General features: G+C 42.4%; 1 protein-coding gene across 3 annotated transcripts in view; it reads left to right on the top strand.

The window, feature by feature from the left end:
- Positions 1-18,918, top strand: part of AKAP6 (A-kinase anchoring protein 6) — a 384,054-nt gene that overhangs the window by 117,299 nt on the left and 247,837 nt on the right. For all 3 annotated transcript variants that reach the window (XM_075926957.1, XM_075926955.1, XM_075926956.1), the window contains 2 exons: positions 9,524-9,775; positions 14,364-16,154. In XM_075926957.1, the coding sequence (XP_075783072.1) occupies positions 9,524-9,775; positions 14,364-16,154 (2,043 nt within the window). The remainder of the gene's footprint in view (positions 1-9,523; positions 9,776-14,363; positions 16,155-18,918) is intronic.

The raw sequence follows: 18,918 nt of genomic DNA, 5'->3' as shown, positions 1-18,918 counted from the left end.
ATTCAGCCACTGCTGAAACTGACCAGCGGCTGACTACAGGAAGCCAGAGGCAGAGTTTCTCTGCCCCGGGCTTCCTGGAATCAGCCGCTGATCAGTTTCAACAGCGGCTGAATCTGGACGCCTGGAACAGAGTAGCTGGGCGCTGTCCGGTAGGTCCCCGCAGCGCCGCACCTCGGCGCTGCGGGGACCAACCCGGCAGCACCCAGCTGCTCTACCCCAGGTGTCCCCAAGTCAGCTGCTGCTGAAACTGATCAGCGTCTGATTCCAGGAAGCCCGGGGCAGAGCAGCTCTGCCTCGGGCTTCCTGTAGTCAGCCGCTGGTCAGTTTCATCAGCGGTTGACTTGGGGACGCCTGGGGCAGAGCAGCTGGGGTTCTGCCGGGTTGGTCCAGTAGCGCCGAGGAGCGGCGCTGCGGGACCAACCCAGCAGCGCCCCAGCTGCTCTACCACAGTCGTCCGCGAGAAAAGCCTGGTCTGCTGGGGGGGGGTGGGAGCACTAGCCCCAGCAGTCCAGGGAGACGCAGGCAGCGGGACCGCCCAGATGCGCCGCAGTACCGCCGCCCACATCCTCCACGGCGTTGCTCAGCTGGGGGGCCCCAGCAGACCAGGGAGACGCGGAGACGCTTTTCTCGCCCCAGAGGACGCGGGCGGCGGGACCGCGGTGTGTCTGGGCGGTCCCGCCTCCCGCGTCCTCCGGTGCGAGAAAAGCCCCGTTCGTAAGTACATAAATCGGATCTGCGTAACTCGGGGACTGCCTGTATACTACAAAATTCACATTTACATGTATGTACATACTGAAATACAGATATTGTAATGGGGCTTGCACCTGCCTCTCATAAGCACCCATTCTGGTTAGGTGTAAGCATGCTGTTTCTTAATTATTGGAACAGGGTTGTACTCACCTGTAGGCACCTCTCCCCATCTCCCTTCAAATGGTTTCTTCAGCAGATCTTCAGTGACTTAGCCCTCCAGCTGAGTCACATACACTACAAGTGGAACAGAGCAAACCAACCCTTTCTGAGGTATACGGTCTTTACCTTCTGCAAAAGCTTCCTCCCTGGAAATAATGCTCTCTATAACAGTTCAACAGGGCCCATCATTTTCCCTCACATGGTCTGCCTAGATTCTGTGCTCAGTCCTTGCTTGATCCCCACAAGCAGAAAGGACCTCTTTCTTAATTCCCCTGGTTTTCAGCACTCCTTCCTGGGCTCTACCCTGAGTTATCCATGGTTTTGCTGCTCTTCTATCCAGCCAGAAACCCAGTCGACTCTGTTCCAGCTCCAGGCAGCAACTGACTGCTCTGTCTCAAGCAGTGGTGCTATAAGAAGGGCTTTGGGATGTACGGCCACTGGAAGGCATTCACGGACAGAGGACTGTTCTCTCGGGATCAAGTATCAGAGGGGTAGCCGTGTTAGTCTGAATCTGCAAAAGCGACGAGGAGTCCTGTGGCACCTTACAGACTAACTGAAGTGTAGGAGCATAAGCTTTCGTGGGCAAAGACCCACTTCGTCAGATGCATGTAGTGGAAATTTCCAGAGGCAGGAATAAATATGCAGGCCAGGATCAGGCTGGAGATGACCAGGTGGATCCAATCAAGGAGGATGAGGCCCACTTCTAGCAGCTGATCTGGAGATGTGAATTCCAAGAGAGCAGAAGCTGCTTTTGTAGTTAGCGAGCCATTCACAGTCTTTGTTTAATCCTGAGTTGATTGTGTCAAACTTAAAGATGAACTGTATCTTCAGTCTTTAATGAGGCTAATGAAGATCTTAGGGATAATGGCAACATAACAAATGGGAATAAGGATATGGAGGTAGATATTACCAAATCCGAGGTAAAAGCCAAACTTGAACATCTTAATGGGAGTAAATCAGGGGCCCTGATAATCTTCATCCAAGAATATTAAAGGAAGTGGTACATGAAATTGCAAGTCCATTAGCAAAAATTTTTAACGAATCTCTAAACTCAGGGGTTGTATCATTTGACTGGAGAATTGCTAATATAGTTCCTATTTTTAAGAAAGGGAAAAAAAAGTGACCCGGGTAATCACTGGCCTGTTAGTTTGACATCTGTAGTATGCAAGGTCTTGGAAAAAATTTTGAAGGAGAAAGTAGTTAGGGACATTGAGGTTAATGGCAATTGGGACAAATTGCATCATGGTTTTACAAAAGGTAGATTGTGCCAAACCAACCTGATCTCCTTCTTTGAGAAAATAACAGATTTTTTTAGATAAAGGAAATGCAGTGGGTCTAATCTACCTCGATTTCAGTAAGGCATTTGATACAGTACCACACGGGGAATTATTGGTTAAATTGGAAAAGATAGGGATTAATATGAAAGTTGAGAGGTGGATAAGGAACTGGTTAAAGGGGAGACTACAGTGAGTCATACTGAAAGGTGAACTGTCAGGCTGGAGAGAGGTTACTAGCGGAGTTCCTCAGGAATCAGTTCTGGGACCATTATTATTTAATCTTTTTATTACTGACCTTGGCACTAAAAGTGGGAGTGTGCTAATAAAGTTTGTGGATGACACAAAGTTGGGAGGTATTGCCAATTCAGAAAAGGATCGGGATATCGTACAGGAAGATCTGGATGATCTTGTAAATTGGAGTGATAGCAATAGGATGAAATTTAATAGTGAGAAGTGTAAGGTTATGCATTTAGGGATTAATAACAAGAATTTTAGTTATAAGCTGGGGACACATCAGTTGGAAGTAACAGAAGAGGAGAAGGACCTCGGAGTCCTGGTTGATTACAGGATGACTATGAGCCACTAATGTGACATGGCCGTGAAAAAGGCTAATATGGTTTTGGGATGCATTAGGCAAGGTATTTACAGTAGAGATAGGGAAGTGTTAGTGCCCATATATAAGGCATTGGTGAGACATCATTTGGAATACTGTGTGCAGTTCTAGTCTCCCATATTTAAGAAGGATGAATTCAAACTGGAACAGGTACAAAGAAGGGCCACTAGGACGATCCGAGGAATGGAAAACCTGTCTTATGAAAGGAGACTCAAGGAACTTGGCTTGTTTACCTTAACCAAAAGAAGGCTGAGGGGAGATATGATTGCTGTCTTTAAATATATTCGAGGGATAAATGCCAGGGAGGGAGAGGAATTATTTAAGCTTAATACCAATGTGGACAGAAGAACAAATGGATATAAGCTGGCTATTAGGAAGTTTAGGCTCGAAATTAGACGAAGTTTTCTAACCGTCAGAGGAGCTAAGTTCTGGAACAGCCTTCCAAGGGAAGTAGTGGGGGCAAAAGACCTATCTGGCTTCAAGATTAAGCTACATGGGTTATGCATTTAGGGGATGAAGTGGATGGTTTGATGAAATAACATGATCTTGGCAATTAATTGACCTTTCACTATCAGTGATAAATAGGCCAATGGTGGGAAGATAGGAGTTACTATAGAGAACTTTTTTCTGGGTGTCTGGTTCATGAGTCTTGCCCACATGCTCAGGGTTCAGCTGATCACCATGTTTGGGGTCGGGAAGGAATTTTCCTCCAGGGTAGATTGGCAGAGGCTCTGGAGGTTTTTCACCTTCCTCTGTAGTATGGGGCATGGGTCACTTGCAGGAGGATTCTCTGCATCTTGGGGTCTTTAAACCATCGTTTGAGGACTTCAATATCTGAGATATAGGTGAGAGGATTATTCTAGCAGTGGTTGGGTGAGATTCTGTGGCCTGCATTGTGCAGGGGGTCAGACTAGATGATCATAATGGTCCCTTCTGACCTTAAAGTCTAAAGTCTAAGTCTATGGGTAAGTCTAGAATACATGACTCTGTCGTCAGAGCCATGTAGATTAGTTTACTAGACATACCCAAATGAAGCGGCGATTCAAATAATCTCCGCTTTATTTAAATTAAAATGGCTGCCGTGCTGAGCTGATTAGCTGTTTGTCGGCTCAGCTCACTAGTCTGGACGCTCTGCGGTCGACATCAAAGGCATTTGTTGACCGCCCTGGTAAACCTCATTCCATGAGGCATAATGGGACGGTTGACAAATGCCTTTGATGTCGTCCGCGGAGCGTCCAAACTAGTGCGCTGAGCCGACAAACAACTAATCAGCTCAGCACGGCAGCTATTTAGATAGTAGCTTTCCTAAGCTATATTACTTTTAATATGGTGCATAGCATTAATGGATGGACTCTCAGGCCTTATCTGCACTGTTTGGTTTGATTTAAATTAGCATTTTAAACCTAGTAAGATATATCACAGGTGCAAATTACTGTGTGGCTGTTATTCTTTTGGTTTAAAAGCCACTTACTTTGGTTTAGTGTAATTTACTCATCTACTTGATTAAATTAAGGACTTGTCTTCATATGAAAATTGCATAGATTAACCTAGAGAGTGCATTTAAATCAATTCAGATAAAGTGATGCAAACTCCTGGGTTGACAGACACTCTTATTTCAGTTTAGCTTAAATTGATTGGAAACAGGTTTGAAGGAAACCAAAAGGAGCCATATGTAAACCAAAACTACACTGGTTTAAAAACTAAGTTAAATCTGTGCAACTTTCCATTGTAGATAAGCCCTAAATCAAATTAAACCACTCTTAAACCCTAATAAAGGCTGGTACAAAAAAATGTGTAGACATTAATTCAGGTTTAAAGCAGCTTTCTTTGGTTTAAAATAAATCAGTTCCTAATTGACTTGAATTTAACCAAATAAGCCTGATATATAATGCAATAAAAGTATCTATACACAATTTTGCATATGTTTTTAACTAGGATACTAGAACAATTTGGATAGTGGCAGTGCTGTCATTTAAACAAACTGTAAACCCTGTATAAAATGCTTCTTGTCAGGGAGTGTAGCAGCACTACCAGAGGCCCTAGTTCCAGCATTTATCATTTTAGCTACATCAGTTTTAATATCACCTTGAGTTAAAATCAATGAGCATTGTCTGTATCAGAAGTTTCAAAGAGTATCTGCTAGCAAACTTGCACCAATTTAATTAACTTAGTTTGAAAACACACCTTAAGGTAAACTGAAGCAAATATATATGTAGAGAAGGCCTAAAACTGAAGTATTAATTCATTAGGAGTCTTGGTTTTGGTCAGTCCATGAGTTTTTATTGATTTTGGCCCAATAGTGTGTCAAAAGGCTAGTTCACCCCATCACTCTGGTGGTCAAGTAGAGCTGTAGTAACCCCACAGTTACATCACCCTGGCTGCACCAAGACAACATGGCCTAGTGGCCATAGTCAGTAAGCCTCCCATGGGCTTCAGGGAGTCATAGCCTAAAGCCCAAAGTCAGTAGGGCTTCAGGGAAGCATGGCTCAGTGGCCAGAGTCAATATAGCTACCCTAGGCATAGGACGGTGGGACCCAGTGCCAGAGTCAATATATAATATAATACAGGCAGTCCCCGGGTTACATGTGTAAGCAGGGTCAGGGTAAACTCTATTCTGACATCTAGTGGCGAACTGTGGCAAGTGGTGCAAAGAGACTTCAGGGGCTGAGCCCAATTTGCATAGACACACCCACCCTGTCTAGTATGTGCCACAGCAGCCCAAATCGTCACTTTGGCCACTGTGGGAGCCCCAGTCTCTCTGTTATTGAGGCAGAGGGGATAAAAGTGTTGTTACCCTGATTATGCGAATCAAGGACAATGGAATGGTGGAACTGTTTATGACAGAGGGATTCGCCATAAACTAAGTAGCACTCTCTAGACAAGGGGCATGGGTTCCAAACCCAGTCAAATTGAGAGAGGTTGGGGACAGGTCTTGGTACCTGGTGGTGGGGCCCTGTCTGAGGGCCTAAACAACACTGATTGCACTCCCTCCTCTCTCCACTGTGGAATATCAGAGTTAATTTAGATTCCATTAGGAGTCTAGTTTTGAGCTGTGGAACTAACTTTGCTGTGGGCCAGCGCTAAGGCTCCTCTGTTATGAGCTGAAATCACTGTTGCTGAGCTGTGGACAAGAGCTGAAATCACTGTTGCTGAGGGGAGCCTGGCAAGAGCTGAAATCACTGTTGCTGAGCTGTGGACAAGAGCTGAAATCACTGTTGCTGAGGGGAGCCTGGCGCTGTGCTGCTAGCAAAGCAGTTTGCAAGGGGCAACCAGCAAGCACAGATGGACAGTAGATGCAGCTGGCGGTGGCTGGTAGGAGCGGCAGCTGGTGGAGCAGCGGCAGGAGCAACCAGCTGGCAGCCCGGAGCGTGGACTGAGGCGGTTGGTGGATTTGCGGAGCCGGACAGTGGAGGCGGCTTACCTGACGACAAGTGGAGTGTGGCGGAGTGACTCGCGTTGACGGTGGCGGCATGGAGAGGCGGAGCCACCGCCGGGCCACGTAAGGTGCATCGATCCCCACCCCTCCAGGTTGGAATGGTGAAACCCTGCCGGGTGGACTTTTGAACCCTGGGATGGCACTGACCCAGGGCTGAGACTCTTGGGGTGTTGGACTTTTGGGACGTTGGGGAGATTTGTGGCTGGGGGGAGGGCCGTTGCTCATTGGGTTACCTCATGTTATTAAAGGTTTGCTACTCTACTGAGGCTCTGTGCTTGCGAGAGGGGAAGAATTGCCTCTTTTGAGGCACCCAGAGGTGTATGTAAGATTTCCCAGGTCACTGGGTGGGGGTGTATGTAAGATTTCCCAGGTCACTGGGTGGGGGCTCGAGCCGGTGTTGTATTACCTCGTTGGGAGGAGACCCCTAGATACTGAACCCGGCCCTTGCTGCTGCTATTTACTCGGCCTGGCAGAAGGGTTACACATGGATCTGACTTACATCGGATCCTTACTTACAAATGGGGTGAGGCAACCCCGCACTAGCTGCTTCCCCCCAGCAGACCAGGGAGACGCGAAGCTAGCGCCCCTCCCCCAGCAGACCAGGGAGACGCGGAGCGGCTTTTCTCAGCAGACACCTCAGCTTGAGAATAAAGGACTGAGGGAAGTGAGGTGTGGGAGAACAAAACTGAGCTCTGGAGAAATGTTTGGCTAGAGTTTCCCCTACAATATGTACCAGTTCCAACTTACATACAAATCCAACTTAAGAACAAACCTACAGTCCCTATCTTGTACATAATCCGGGGACTGCCTGTATAGCAATATAATATAGCAGCCCTTGCACACAGGGCACCTAGAGGTCAGTACCCCAGGGAAGGATGGAGTCACCACCAGTAGAATATCAGCCCAGATAGAGGATCCTAGGTCTATCTGCTTTCACTGGGCTCCAACCCAGGTCTCTAATAGCGGCTAAGTGGTTGACCGTATTCTAACCATAATTGTTTTTTAATTGTTTAATACTGAGCTATCGATTGCAATGGGCATTTGGCTTCATTTATTACTGTTAAGTTACTAGACAATATGCATTGGTGTCCACGTTATTTCCCCATGCACCTAACACCATTATTAGCTTTACTTTAAATTTATAAACATCAGCTCTAAACTGATACAGAATATTTTACATATTGTCAGTGCAAAAAGGTTGTGCTTTGCTACTTGCATCAATTTGCTGATATTAAACAAAAATATTAATGAGTAAAACAAACACCATGTCTCTCAGCAACTGTTTTGATTAGTTGCATCTCTGACATTCTACAAAAATTGGGATGTTTCTTAATCTAATTGCTTAGGACATACAGCCGAATAAAATACAGACAGTGGAATGGATTTTAAGCAGCGGACTGTAACTTAATTAACACTGAGCATACCAGGTATTTAACTGAGTCTAGTGCAGATTACAGGGCTCCCAATATAGAAACAATAATTTGGGGTATAACTTTCTGATTGCCCTCCTCCCAAAGACTTCAGCTAATTTATGAGTTCTCTGATCTTGTGCTCATTCACATGCTAGGGATGGGGGGCAAACGGGGAGGGGAGGAGGAGGGGACCAAAAGGGACCTGTAGTCCATGAAAATTTCAGGTTTCTACTTATAGTCACAAAACCCACAAGGTAAAATCCTAGCTCTCATTTACATCTGAGAGCTGGTCCTTTTAGCCTTTATCTGCATAAGACACTAGCCCCTGGAGGCCTCAACAATCATTTCCACCCACAAACCCTGGTATCTATTTCCTCCCCAATCCAGTCATTGAAGTGCTTTTGCCAAATGTCAGTCTCCACATCCATCAAGTACACTCCACCATCCCTTAAAAGCTCCAGTAAATTGTACCTAATATCACTGTGTGATCCCCAAAACACCTGAATCTGAAAACACTGACAGTCTCCTCGATCACATTCTTTTGGCCCTGTCTTTGTGGGCTGGTTTGACAGTACTCCACCACACTCACCTTGCAAGCCTTTTCAGACTAAAAACAATCATGTGTTTGACTGTGATTTGGTTAAATCCACATTCCTCTGAATCCCAAATCTCAAATGTGAGGTCTGGCACCCTTGGGATATGACTGGTGCTAAACAAGAGGACAGTGCTGGCCCCTCTGCAGCCATCAGATGAGGGGCTCTGCAAACAATCTCTGGGGCTGCGCTCCTTGTCCCTGGCTGCTGGGCTCCGCACCCACACTGCCTCTTTCCTTGAATGTTCCTCTGTTCCTGCTCCTCCTTCTCCCTCCCTGAGCTCAAGCACTGCAAGTGAACTATTTGTGGCACTCCAGAACTTTGGGAGGGCCAAGCAGGAGTTTCTGAGTGTGGGGCCCAGCTTCTACCTATGAGTCCACCAGCTCAGGAGCACCCATGGGGATGCCGGATCATAGACGTTGCTGGACTGTGGAAGTCCAGACTACAGAACTTGAATGTGTAGTAATCAAGTTAACCAAAAAGTTCAACATTGTTTATATTAAGAGTATTCACTTGCCTACTTCAGTCTTTTTGCTTGCCACATTCTAACAATGAAACTTTAAATCATAGTTCAGATAGTCTAAATGGGTCTTTTGCAATGAATGTGCCATTAATCTGTAGTTTATAGTCAATTAAATCCATTGTGCTGTATACATTTACCAACAGTTTATCCAATATGCAAAAGTGTAACTCTTTAATTGGACATCATAGGGTGTCTTTACTCACATTCATATACCTGATCAGCTTACTTGTGACTTAACTCTTTCACTGCTCCACAAAACAGTGTGTGTGTGTGTGTGTGTGTGTGTGTGTGTGTGTGTGTGTGTGTGTGTGTGTATAAAAAATGTGGATTCTCACTTAAATTGGCAACTCTGTTGATACTTATTTTGTTGGGAATGGCATTAATCAAATTCTTTACATTCTGATTTTTTTTTCAATCACTAATAGAGTTCAGTTGGGTCAGTCTTACCACTCTTTTGCAATTGTTACAGTTTAAGACGACATCTTTACAGTGCTGTCTTTCTATGATTCATATGATCTTGTTGTGCCATCTTTACTTATTGCATGCTGTCTCTGTACTCAGTGAACACTCCTGCCAAATAGGACAGCTGCTTGTTCAGTTGTTGTAGCTTTGCTATAAATAAAAAAATAGAGATCCCATATGTATTAATTACATTATTCTCCCTATCTGAAATCACATTTTCTGCATTAGCCAAAAATTAGAGATGATCTTTATAGGGCCTATTCCTGTAGCTAAAGGTATACATTTTTTTCTATTACAGGATATATGTGAAGATATATCTGACCACGTTGAACAAATTCATGCTCTGTTAGAGACTGAGTTTTCCCTCAAGCTTCTGTCTTACTCCGTCAATGTGATAGTCGATATACATACAGTACAGCTACTCTGGCACCAGCTGCGTGTTTCTGTTCTGGTTCTGAGAGAACGCATCCTACAGGGACTACAGGATGCCAATGGAAACTACACCAGGCAGACTGATATTCTGCAAGCATTTTCTGAGGAGACAAAAGAGGTATGAGAACTAAATACAGTAATTTACTTTTGGAACATTAATCCCTAATCATAAATATTGCTAGAGGATTGAAGATCATCTACCCTGCTACTAGTATAAAAAAGTCCTAGGTAGTTTTCACTTGCAGTTCATCCAAACTGTTGCCAGTGTAGCCAGATACACTTGAGACTAATTGAATAAGTGTTTTCTCAGCTAAAGTTTCTTCAGCTGACATCCATTGTCATTGAACCAGATTAAATGTAGACTCATAGGGCCAACTTTTCAAAAGCATTCTTTAAAACAGCAGGCAATATTTCCCACAAGCCTAAAATTTTTCCCCACAGATACTTAGATTGGTTCAGAGGTGCTTTTTGACCCAAAACGTCTGATTTAGTCATCTTGGAATTTAGAAGTTCATATCCAAATCAAAACTTGGTGATCTCAGGCTCAATTCTAGATCAGTGTGTGAAAAAAGAATTTGCATGTGAAAACCAAGATATGGAATTAGTCTTTGTAGTTACAAACTTTGGGCATAGAAAAGTTTTATCCACCATTGTACAGGACAGGTTAAAATTTCCTTTTGAAAGTGTAGTCTACAAATTGCCAGCTGGGATAACAGCATCCCTGCAGATCAGCTCTGATCTTGCTTTCTTCTAAAGCATGCAAAGTTTATAAAAGTTTAATAAGCTTTTTAATATAGATATATTAACTTAGATTGCCTTTTGTTCAGTAAGTATGGATACTAACTTGTTTTAAAGAAACTTTGTTAGTTCAAATGTTTTTGAAATAGAAATAAGGAGCATAGTTTTAACAGTGAGGATAATTAACCATAGGAACGCTTTTTAGCTAAAGATGTGACCGATTCTCCATCACTTGAAACCCTAATATCAAGGTTTGATGTTTTTCTAAAAGTTACATAATAGCTTTAAAAAATAGCTTATGGGCTTTCTGCAGTGACATTCTATTGTCAGTGTTATGCTGGAGGTCCAATTAGTTGATCATAATGGTCCCTTTTGGACTTAAAATGTATTTAAATGGATTAATATCAGATAACACAAGTTTCTGATGGACTTTGAACACTTTCTAGCAAGTTCTAAGGAAAAGCATGGCCTTGAGCACACCCAGAGGAGTGAAGCCATGATGCTAAGGTTTGAATGTGGCAGGGTTTATATAACTATGATCTCATAACCTAAGGAAGGTTTTAATTCAGGCACTAGGAAGCAGGAAGTACCCCAACTCATTCTAATTATATTTGGTATAGAGAATACCTCCTTAGAAAGACAGAGCCTGGCAGGGGGGAAGATTTTTTCCCCTTAAAGAAGAGGCTGCAACCTGAGGAGTCAGAGATGCTCTGGACACTTTGCATCTATCCAGGGAGAGATGATCCAGGACCCACTAAGGATTTGGTTGTAGCAAACCAGTTCTATGATCTTACTATTAAAGTCTGGGCTTCACAAAAAACCACTTGTTTGCCTAGAGCAGTGGTTCTCCCGGTGTGGTCCATGGACCACTAGTGATCTGCAACCATCCTGCAGGTGGCTCATGGGCTCATGACTCTTCTGTCCCCCTGGATAGTTGGAGTGCCAGCACCAGCTCCCCAACTGCTCCCCAAAAAAAGATTGACCATCTTTTGCTGCTGCTCCCGTGATTCTGGCCAATGGGGGCAGCAGCGAAGTCTCCAGGCGAGCGGTTTCCTGTACTGCCATTCCTCCACCTGGGGGAAGGGGGAGTGGTAGCATGTGAAGTTGCTCCCTTCCCCTGAAAGCTGGATCTGGCCCGCGAGGCTCCCCCTAAACACACACACTGGGGAGCTGGTGCAGGCACGTCAACTACATGGGGGTAGGAGGTAGGGGCAAGGCAGGAGAGCCAGTGCAGGGAGGGCAAGTCATGAGCCCATGGCTCACCTGCAGGATGGTTGCAGACCACTAGTTGTCCACAGACCACATTTTGAGAATCACTGCAATAGTGCTTTACTATATTCGTATATAATACAATATTGCTACATAAATCTCATTCTCAGTATTGCTTCTCCTTCTGGGAAAAGGTAGAATGGCTTGTGAGTATGAAGGACTATATGCCCATGCAAGGGGAAAGAAAGAGCCAGAGTTGTTGCTTGCATCTGGAGGTCAGGAGGAAATAGACCTCTTCCAAAGCTTCAATCTTGTAATAAAATGAATCCTATTTCTCCATAAAAATGCAATCCCCTTCTATAAAGCTGTGGCAAAATGTATTTAAAATGGCTGTATTTTGAAGTGGACTATTGATAGGCAGCCCTGGTGGCTATGGTATATTAAACATATTATTTTTCTGAAATAAAAATGGAAATAAAAACATAGTAATATTGGCCCTGATTCCACCTACATGTGGAAGCTGCTGTGGGAGGTGACTAAACAGGAAGGTTTTAATATGCATGGTTGTAAAGATGATTAACACTAATAAACAACTTTGAGGAGACGAAGGAATAGGGTTCATAGCTTCATGGTCAGGCATGCCCTGAAGGCCACAGAAAGCTTTTTGGTGGATTTATGTATGACTTGCTAATTGAAATATGTCCCCAGAAAACACTGCAGCCATAATAATTGTTTGTTCATTTTTTCCCATGAAGTGGAGCTGCAAGAAATAAGCCTGATGGTTTTATAGAAACTAACAATAATTAACAGATTGACTTTTGTGTCATTGCTTACTTATAATTCATTGACTTGTCCCTTGACATGACTGGAATACATGCAATAAAAGTTTTTAAGAGAAGTCCAACCAAAATTCTACTAAGACATTTTTGCGTAATGGTTTTTAAGTGTTTGTGATTATTTTAATTTGTATCTTTCTGGCTGCCACAAGTGTTATTTCTTGTGGCCCTAGTAACTGAACGATTGCATCAAAGTGTTCTTATTGATTACGGTGCTCCAAAACTAATAATGTGCTACTTTCAAGGTAACAGGCAAACATGAGGCTACTTTATTGATGAGACTGCAGCTGTTTTGATTATCATTGGAGATCATTTGTTGAAATAGCTTACTATGAGGAAGAGACATCATGGCATGTTTTAAATAGTATGCTGTACTTTAATACAGCTTGAGCCTCCCTAATCCAGCATTTTTCTGGTCTGGCAACATCTGTGGTCCGGCATGATTTTAGTTAGCTGGGTGTCCACTTAGGGTGTGGTCAAGATTTCCATGGTCCCATAAAGTTTGTTTTCAGCCACCCGTCTTGACTCTCAGTATTCTTGCTGTTATTCATCTCTAATTTACCCCATGAGTCTTCTATGAGCCTAGAAAGCAGTGGAAGTGTTGGTGAATATTGCATAGCAGCATTACCTCCCATGGTCCAGCAAATTCTCTGGTTCAGCACCAGTCAGGTCCAAAGGGTGCCAGACTAGAGCAGTTCAACCTCTACCAGCACTTGAGCAAATGTTTTCTTTCATGTTTGTGTCTGTTTTTGTTTTTTTTGGCCATTTTACCTATCTGAATCTTTATTGATCTAAATAGGGGACTCAATGGAGTTACACCCATTAGGAGTAGAGTAAATGAGAACAGAATTTGGACCTTTGTTTTTGAGGTATTTATTCAGATTTGAGCATATACATTGATACTGGGAGATTGCTGATTCCTGCCTAGATGCTGGACTCCTAAATTAATATAAGTAAAACAAATGTGAAGATAATAAGCTGTAACTAATTGTTTTTATGCACAAGATGTCTCAGCATTTTAAAATCTTAGGGTTCAATAAGGATTGTTTCCTCAGCTTCTGAGAGTGGAGAACTGATAATCAGGGAATTGTGAGTGGAAGAGTGTATTGTAGATATAGCCACAATTTCTGTATTGTTTCATAGTACTGTCCCCAGGTAACCTTGTACATATATCAGCAGATACGTTCACAAGAGTTAATGCTGCATGAGGCTAGGTGCAGTAAGAAACTGCTGTCACACAAATGTTGGCAAACTCTGCCAAAGGCAAGCTGGCTTCTGAAAAACTCATTCTCACAATCAGTAGGAGTTCTGTGGAGCGACTTGGAGGGACAGCACTCTTAAGTGGATATTTCTATATCCATAGGTTTCAGAAATCACAGATTTCATCAGGTTTGAACATAGATGCTTCCCATTCACTGCTCACTCTATGCCACAAACCCCTCCCATCCACGGTGACTACCATTGGGAGGGTCTGTGAGGTCCACTTTGTGGAGTTTTGAGGTCCCTCCTCTGTCTTGAATTGTTTTTTTCTGTGGTTATGAAAGAGACTTTGATATTTAGTTTCAAACATCATAGCAATCATACCATGAAAACTGTGCGCAGTATCTCTTCAGGTTAGTTACAATTTGCATTATTCTGCAGGGTGATACCAGGTAGGAGTTAAACATTTCTATGTGCAGTTTAACACTTGACCATTCTGCTGTGCTATGTTTCCAAATATTGTAAAACTATTCACTCACTCACAATGTACTGTACAAAGCTCTGTGGCAGTTTGGTAACAACCGCTTTTCTAAATTGAATATATAAAAAAATTGCCGCTGACAGGATTTGTGATGTTGAGTGTACTGGATTTAAGAATAGTGAATAGTAAGTACTAAAACTGATATCCATTTTTAAAAGGCCTTTTTGAAATTTTTGTTTCAGGACCGTCTTGACTCTTTAACTGAAGTGGATGACTCAGGACAGTTAACTATCAAGTGCTCTCAAAATTACTTGTCCCTGGATTGTGGTATTACTGCATTTGAACTGTCTGACTATAGCCCTAGTGAGGATTTGCGTGGTGCTCTAGGTGACGTAACCTCCAATCAAGCAAACGCAAAACCACTTGAATCTTGGAACTACAGTGAGATGGAAAAAGACTTTCCTGAGCTTATCAAAAGCGTGGGTTTACTTGCAGTAGCAACTGATTCCATTGTTTCCAAGTGTAATGAAGCCATTAATGTGAAAGAAACCCACTTACCTCTTTCAACAGAACATCAGGGAGAAAGTAAAGACAGCAACACATCACCTGAGCTGTCACCTGGAAAGTCATCTCTCTGTACAGGATCTTGCACTGAAGTTGGCATCTTATCAGCTGACAGCAAACCAGTTTCCAGTTTACAGAAACAAGAATACAGACCATTGCACCATTTTGGTACAGAAAGCAGACAGCATCCACACTGTGAAAACTCAACTCCCAAGAGATCTATAAGAGACTGCTTTAACTATAATGAGGATTCTCCCACACAACCTACATTGCCAAAAAGAGGTCTGTTTCTAAAAGAAGGAACGTTTAAAGATGATTTGGAAATCAGTGATGTGAAAAATCCCATCTCTCTTAGTTTAAAGACTGATATGAGTAGAAGTACACCCTCATTATTAGACCCACCAGATAGGTCCAAGCTTTGCTTGGCTTTACAATCATCTTACACTAATAGTCCATCTGCTGTCAGCCAGTCATATGATTGCTTACATAAAATAGATGATAGAAACCTTGAATACACAATAAATAATCACTTTAAGGAAAGTTCCATGAGTCTAGGTAAGTCTAATTATTACCTTCGGAAAGAAAAGCCAAGGCACAAAAAATCACACGATACTCCTGAAAAGATGACATCATGCAGGACACCTGGAGTTATAGCTAACTCAGCTTCAGCAAAGCAGGTGAATAAAAGAGGGAGCTCAGCTCTACAAAATGGAATTCCTTCCTGTAACTCTCAGACCAGGGAGGGCACAAAAACAGATTCTGCTTCCGCATCATCAGATTCCTGTAATCAGAGAGAACTGAATGGCCAGTCCCAAAGTAAAAATGAACAATCTAGTTCACCAACTCACAGCCAAGAAAGTGTATCTTCAACTGACTCAGGGCATATTATCTCCTCCTCATCTGTTCTTCCAAGAAATAAGAGCAAAAAGAGTCATTTGTCATCAACAAGTTTTGATAATACAAATGGTAAAGTTGTCAAGGCCTGGTATGGTTCAGATGAATATTTAGCGCTTCCGTCACATCTCAAGCAGACAGAAGTCTTGGCTTTGAAGTTAGAAAATTTAACAAAACTGCTGCCTCAGAAACCCAGAGGAGAAACCATTCAAAACATTGATGATTGGGAGCTCTCAGAAATGAACTCAGATTCTGAGATATATCCAACATATCAAATTAAAAAGAAGCACAAAAAAATGGGTAGGGTTTCACCAAGCTCTTCAAGTGACATAGTATCTTCTCTGGATGACAGCATTGAATCTGGTCCTCTCAGTGACATTTTTTCAGATGAAGAATTTGGTATGCCTGCATCTTGCATTAAAAAATACATCGAAGACACATCAGGAAAGCCTGTAGTGATTGAGCCCTCTGAGAAAAATGAGATCTCTGCCTCAAATAAATCAGCTTTAATTCAACAATTGATGCAAGATATACAACACCAAGACAATTATGAAACCGTATGGGAAAAAATTGAGGTAAGGCAGATGCTAACATTAACCGTGTTCTTAGGTGTCACTTCTTCACAAGTGGTATACATAAATGAAGGAGCTTTGGGTTTTTTAAAATAATAAATCTCTTACTATTTTATCAGATGGCTTTTCATATATTTAAAACCTGTATTAATTAAAAACCCAACAGTGGTCTTTGTAATTAATATATTTGGGATAATTTTTTTTTACTGAATTTTGATTAAAAAAATTAAGGCCTCTAAACTGTTAGCTGAGTTTTGGGTCAAATTTGATTAATAGTTTTGTTCGAGGGGAAAAATGTCAAAGGCATTGCAATATTATTTCAACTCTTGAAATCAAAGTACCACTCTGAATCAAAATCACAGAAATTAAAACACACGCAAACATGCTGATACAGTGAAAAGAGCCTGAAACTGCCTAATGAAAATGAAAAACTCAGAAAGAGAAGGAAGTACATATGACTCAAATGAAACATTTTTGTTTAGCTCAAAATAATTGAACACCATACCAAAATTGTTGAGTACACTAAAAATGTATCAGTTGATGAAACATTTTTTTTAACTTTTTTGTTAAACCTACGTTTTAAAAATTGTTTGAATTTTTTAATATTGTTTTGGCCTCCAATCTGAAAAAGAAATCTGTTTGCTCAGCTCCAGTAATGAGTCACAATGTATGTCATATTCATCTGGTCACCAATACTATAGAACACTAATTTCCTGAGTTGATGCTTTCATGATTGGTGTAGAATCATCCTGTCACTAGAGCTTTTAACACTTCTAGCATTCAGATATATTTACATGCTGCTTTTTTGATGTAGGCCAAAATAAACTAAAAATTAAGAAAGCAAGTTTGACTGTAAATAATTGCACTACATTAATTGCATCGGTGATGCTTGAATGAAAAATCACTTCATGCACTCTGCCAATTTTTAATTCAGTGGGTCTGGTTCAAAGATAATTGGGTTATTTTTTCCTGATTTTTGCCATATTCCTTGTGGCATTACAGTCTGTTTTATTCTGTAGTGTATTATCTCTAGGACTCTACCAAATTCACAGCCACGAAAAATGTGTCACAGGCCATGAAATCTAGTCTTCCCTCCCTCACACTCTGAAATCCGTACCACACAGATTTCTCAGGGGAGACCTATGTTTCTCAAATTAGGAGTCCTGACACAAAAATGAGTTGCAAAGTGGTCACAAAGTTATTTAAGGGTGTTATGGCATTGCCATCCTTACTTATGCATTGCCTTCATAGTAGTTACTTTTTGCCAGACTACTGCGGGTAGACAGCTCTTCAGGAGTAAGGGTACGTCTAGACTACATGCCTCTGTCGCCAGAGGCATGTAGATTAGGCTACCCGACATAGTAAAATGAAGCGGCGATTTAAATAATCGCCGCTTCATTTAAATTTACATGGCTGCCGCGCTGAGCCGACAAACAGCTGATCAGCGCAATAGTCTGGACGCGTGGGTGTCGACATCAAAGGTATTTGTCGACCACCCAGGTAAACCTCTAGACGTACCCTAAGATTGCCAAGCTATCCTTACTTTGGTGCTTCTGCCTTCAGAACTGGGTGAATGGATAGTGGCAGCTACTGACTGAGGGCCCAACTCAGCAGACAACAGTGCAGAAACAAGGGTGTCAATACCATACCATGCCATCCTCACTTCTGTGATACTGGTGGTGGCTGCTCTGCCTTCAGAGCCACTCACCAAGATCCCAGTTCTGAAGTCAGTGCGGTCCCCTCCCCCAAAAACATTCTGACCCCTCCCACAGTCACCTTTTGGGTCAAGACCCCTACAGTTACAACACTGTGAAACTTCACATTCAAATAGGTGAAACAGTGAAATTTTAAATAATCCTATGACCAATAAATGGACCATAAATTTGGTAGAGTCCTGATTATCTCTCTTTTCTTCCCACCTTGATTGTCTCTGCTCTTCTTTAGATTGAGATACATTTACATGCTGCTTTTTTGATGTAGTGCTAAATAAACTAAACATTAATGAATCAAGTATCATAACCTTACTGTCAAAAGCCAATGTTACAGTCCCTCTCTAATACATAGATCTGAAGAAAATAGGGTTTCCTTCCTGGCTGCTAGTGGTCTCTGAGTTCATGAATGTTGTGGCCCAGATCTAGGCGACCAGCTCTTCAGCCATTGCCTCACCATTCTGTGGTCTCTCTTTCTTTCTCTCCCTCTTGATCTCCCCTGATGGGTTTTTTCCAGGCTGCAAAGTTCCTGGTCTACATTGTGAAATAATCAGCAAGTCAAAATGCCCTAGCAGGCCTGCTTTGCCTTCTCCTTAAAGGCTATAAACTAAGTAATTGCCCATAGGGATAACTTTCAACGTAGCTTTTTCTAAGTAAGCATGCTTAAGCTGAAAGCAGCACAGAGAACACATACTAAAAACAATAGAAGAACCTATGTGCTAATAAGCATAGTAGATGCCATTCTCATTAAAGCCAAGACTCGGGCTGGTGATTAATCCTTCAAACTCCACCGAAGAGTTTCTTCTGAGGATTTCACCACGTAGACCAGGAATTGTCTACCCTCTCACATATTCATGGGTTTTTTTCCAGGCTATATGAATCTGTGAGTGCTTTTATATAACTTTGAGATTCCAGCCTGGCCCTCATGTGATCCACAGCTAAGTCCCACTCAAGGTGAAGGTTCCAAAGGATGAGTTCTTGCATAATTGGAGGCTGTACATTGTTTCAAATACACCTTTAAAGCTCATAACACTTTCCAGGGTTTCCATTATCATGTC

This window comes from Pelodiscus sinensis, chromosome 4, assembly GCF_049634645.1.
Source record: "Pelodiscus sinensis isolate JC-2024 chromosome 4, ASM4963464v1, whole genome shotgun sequence".
Classification (NCBI taxonomy): Eukaryota; Metazoa; Chordata; order Testudines; family Trionychidae; genus Pelodiscus; species Pelodiscus sinensis.
This window is presented reverse-complemented; position numbering and strand designations above follow the sequence as displayed.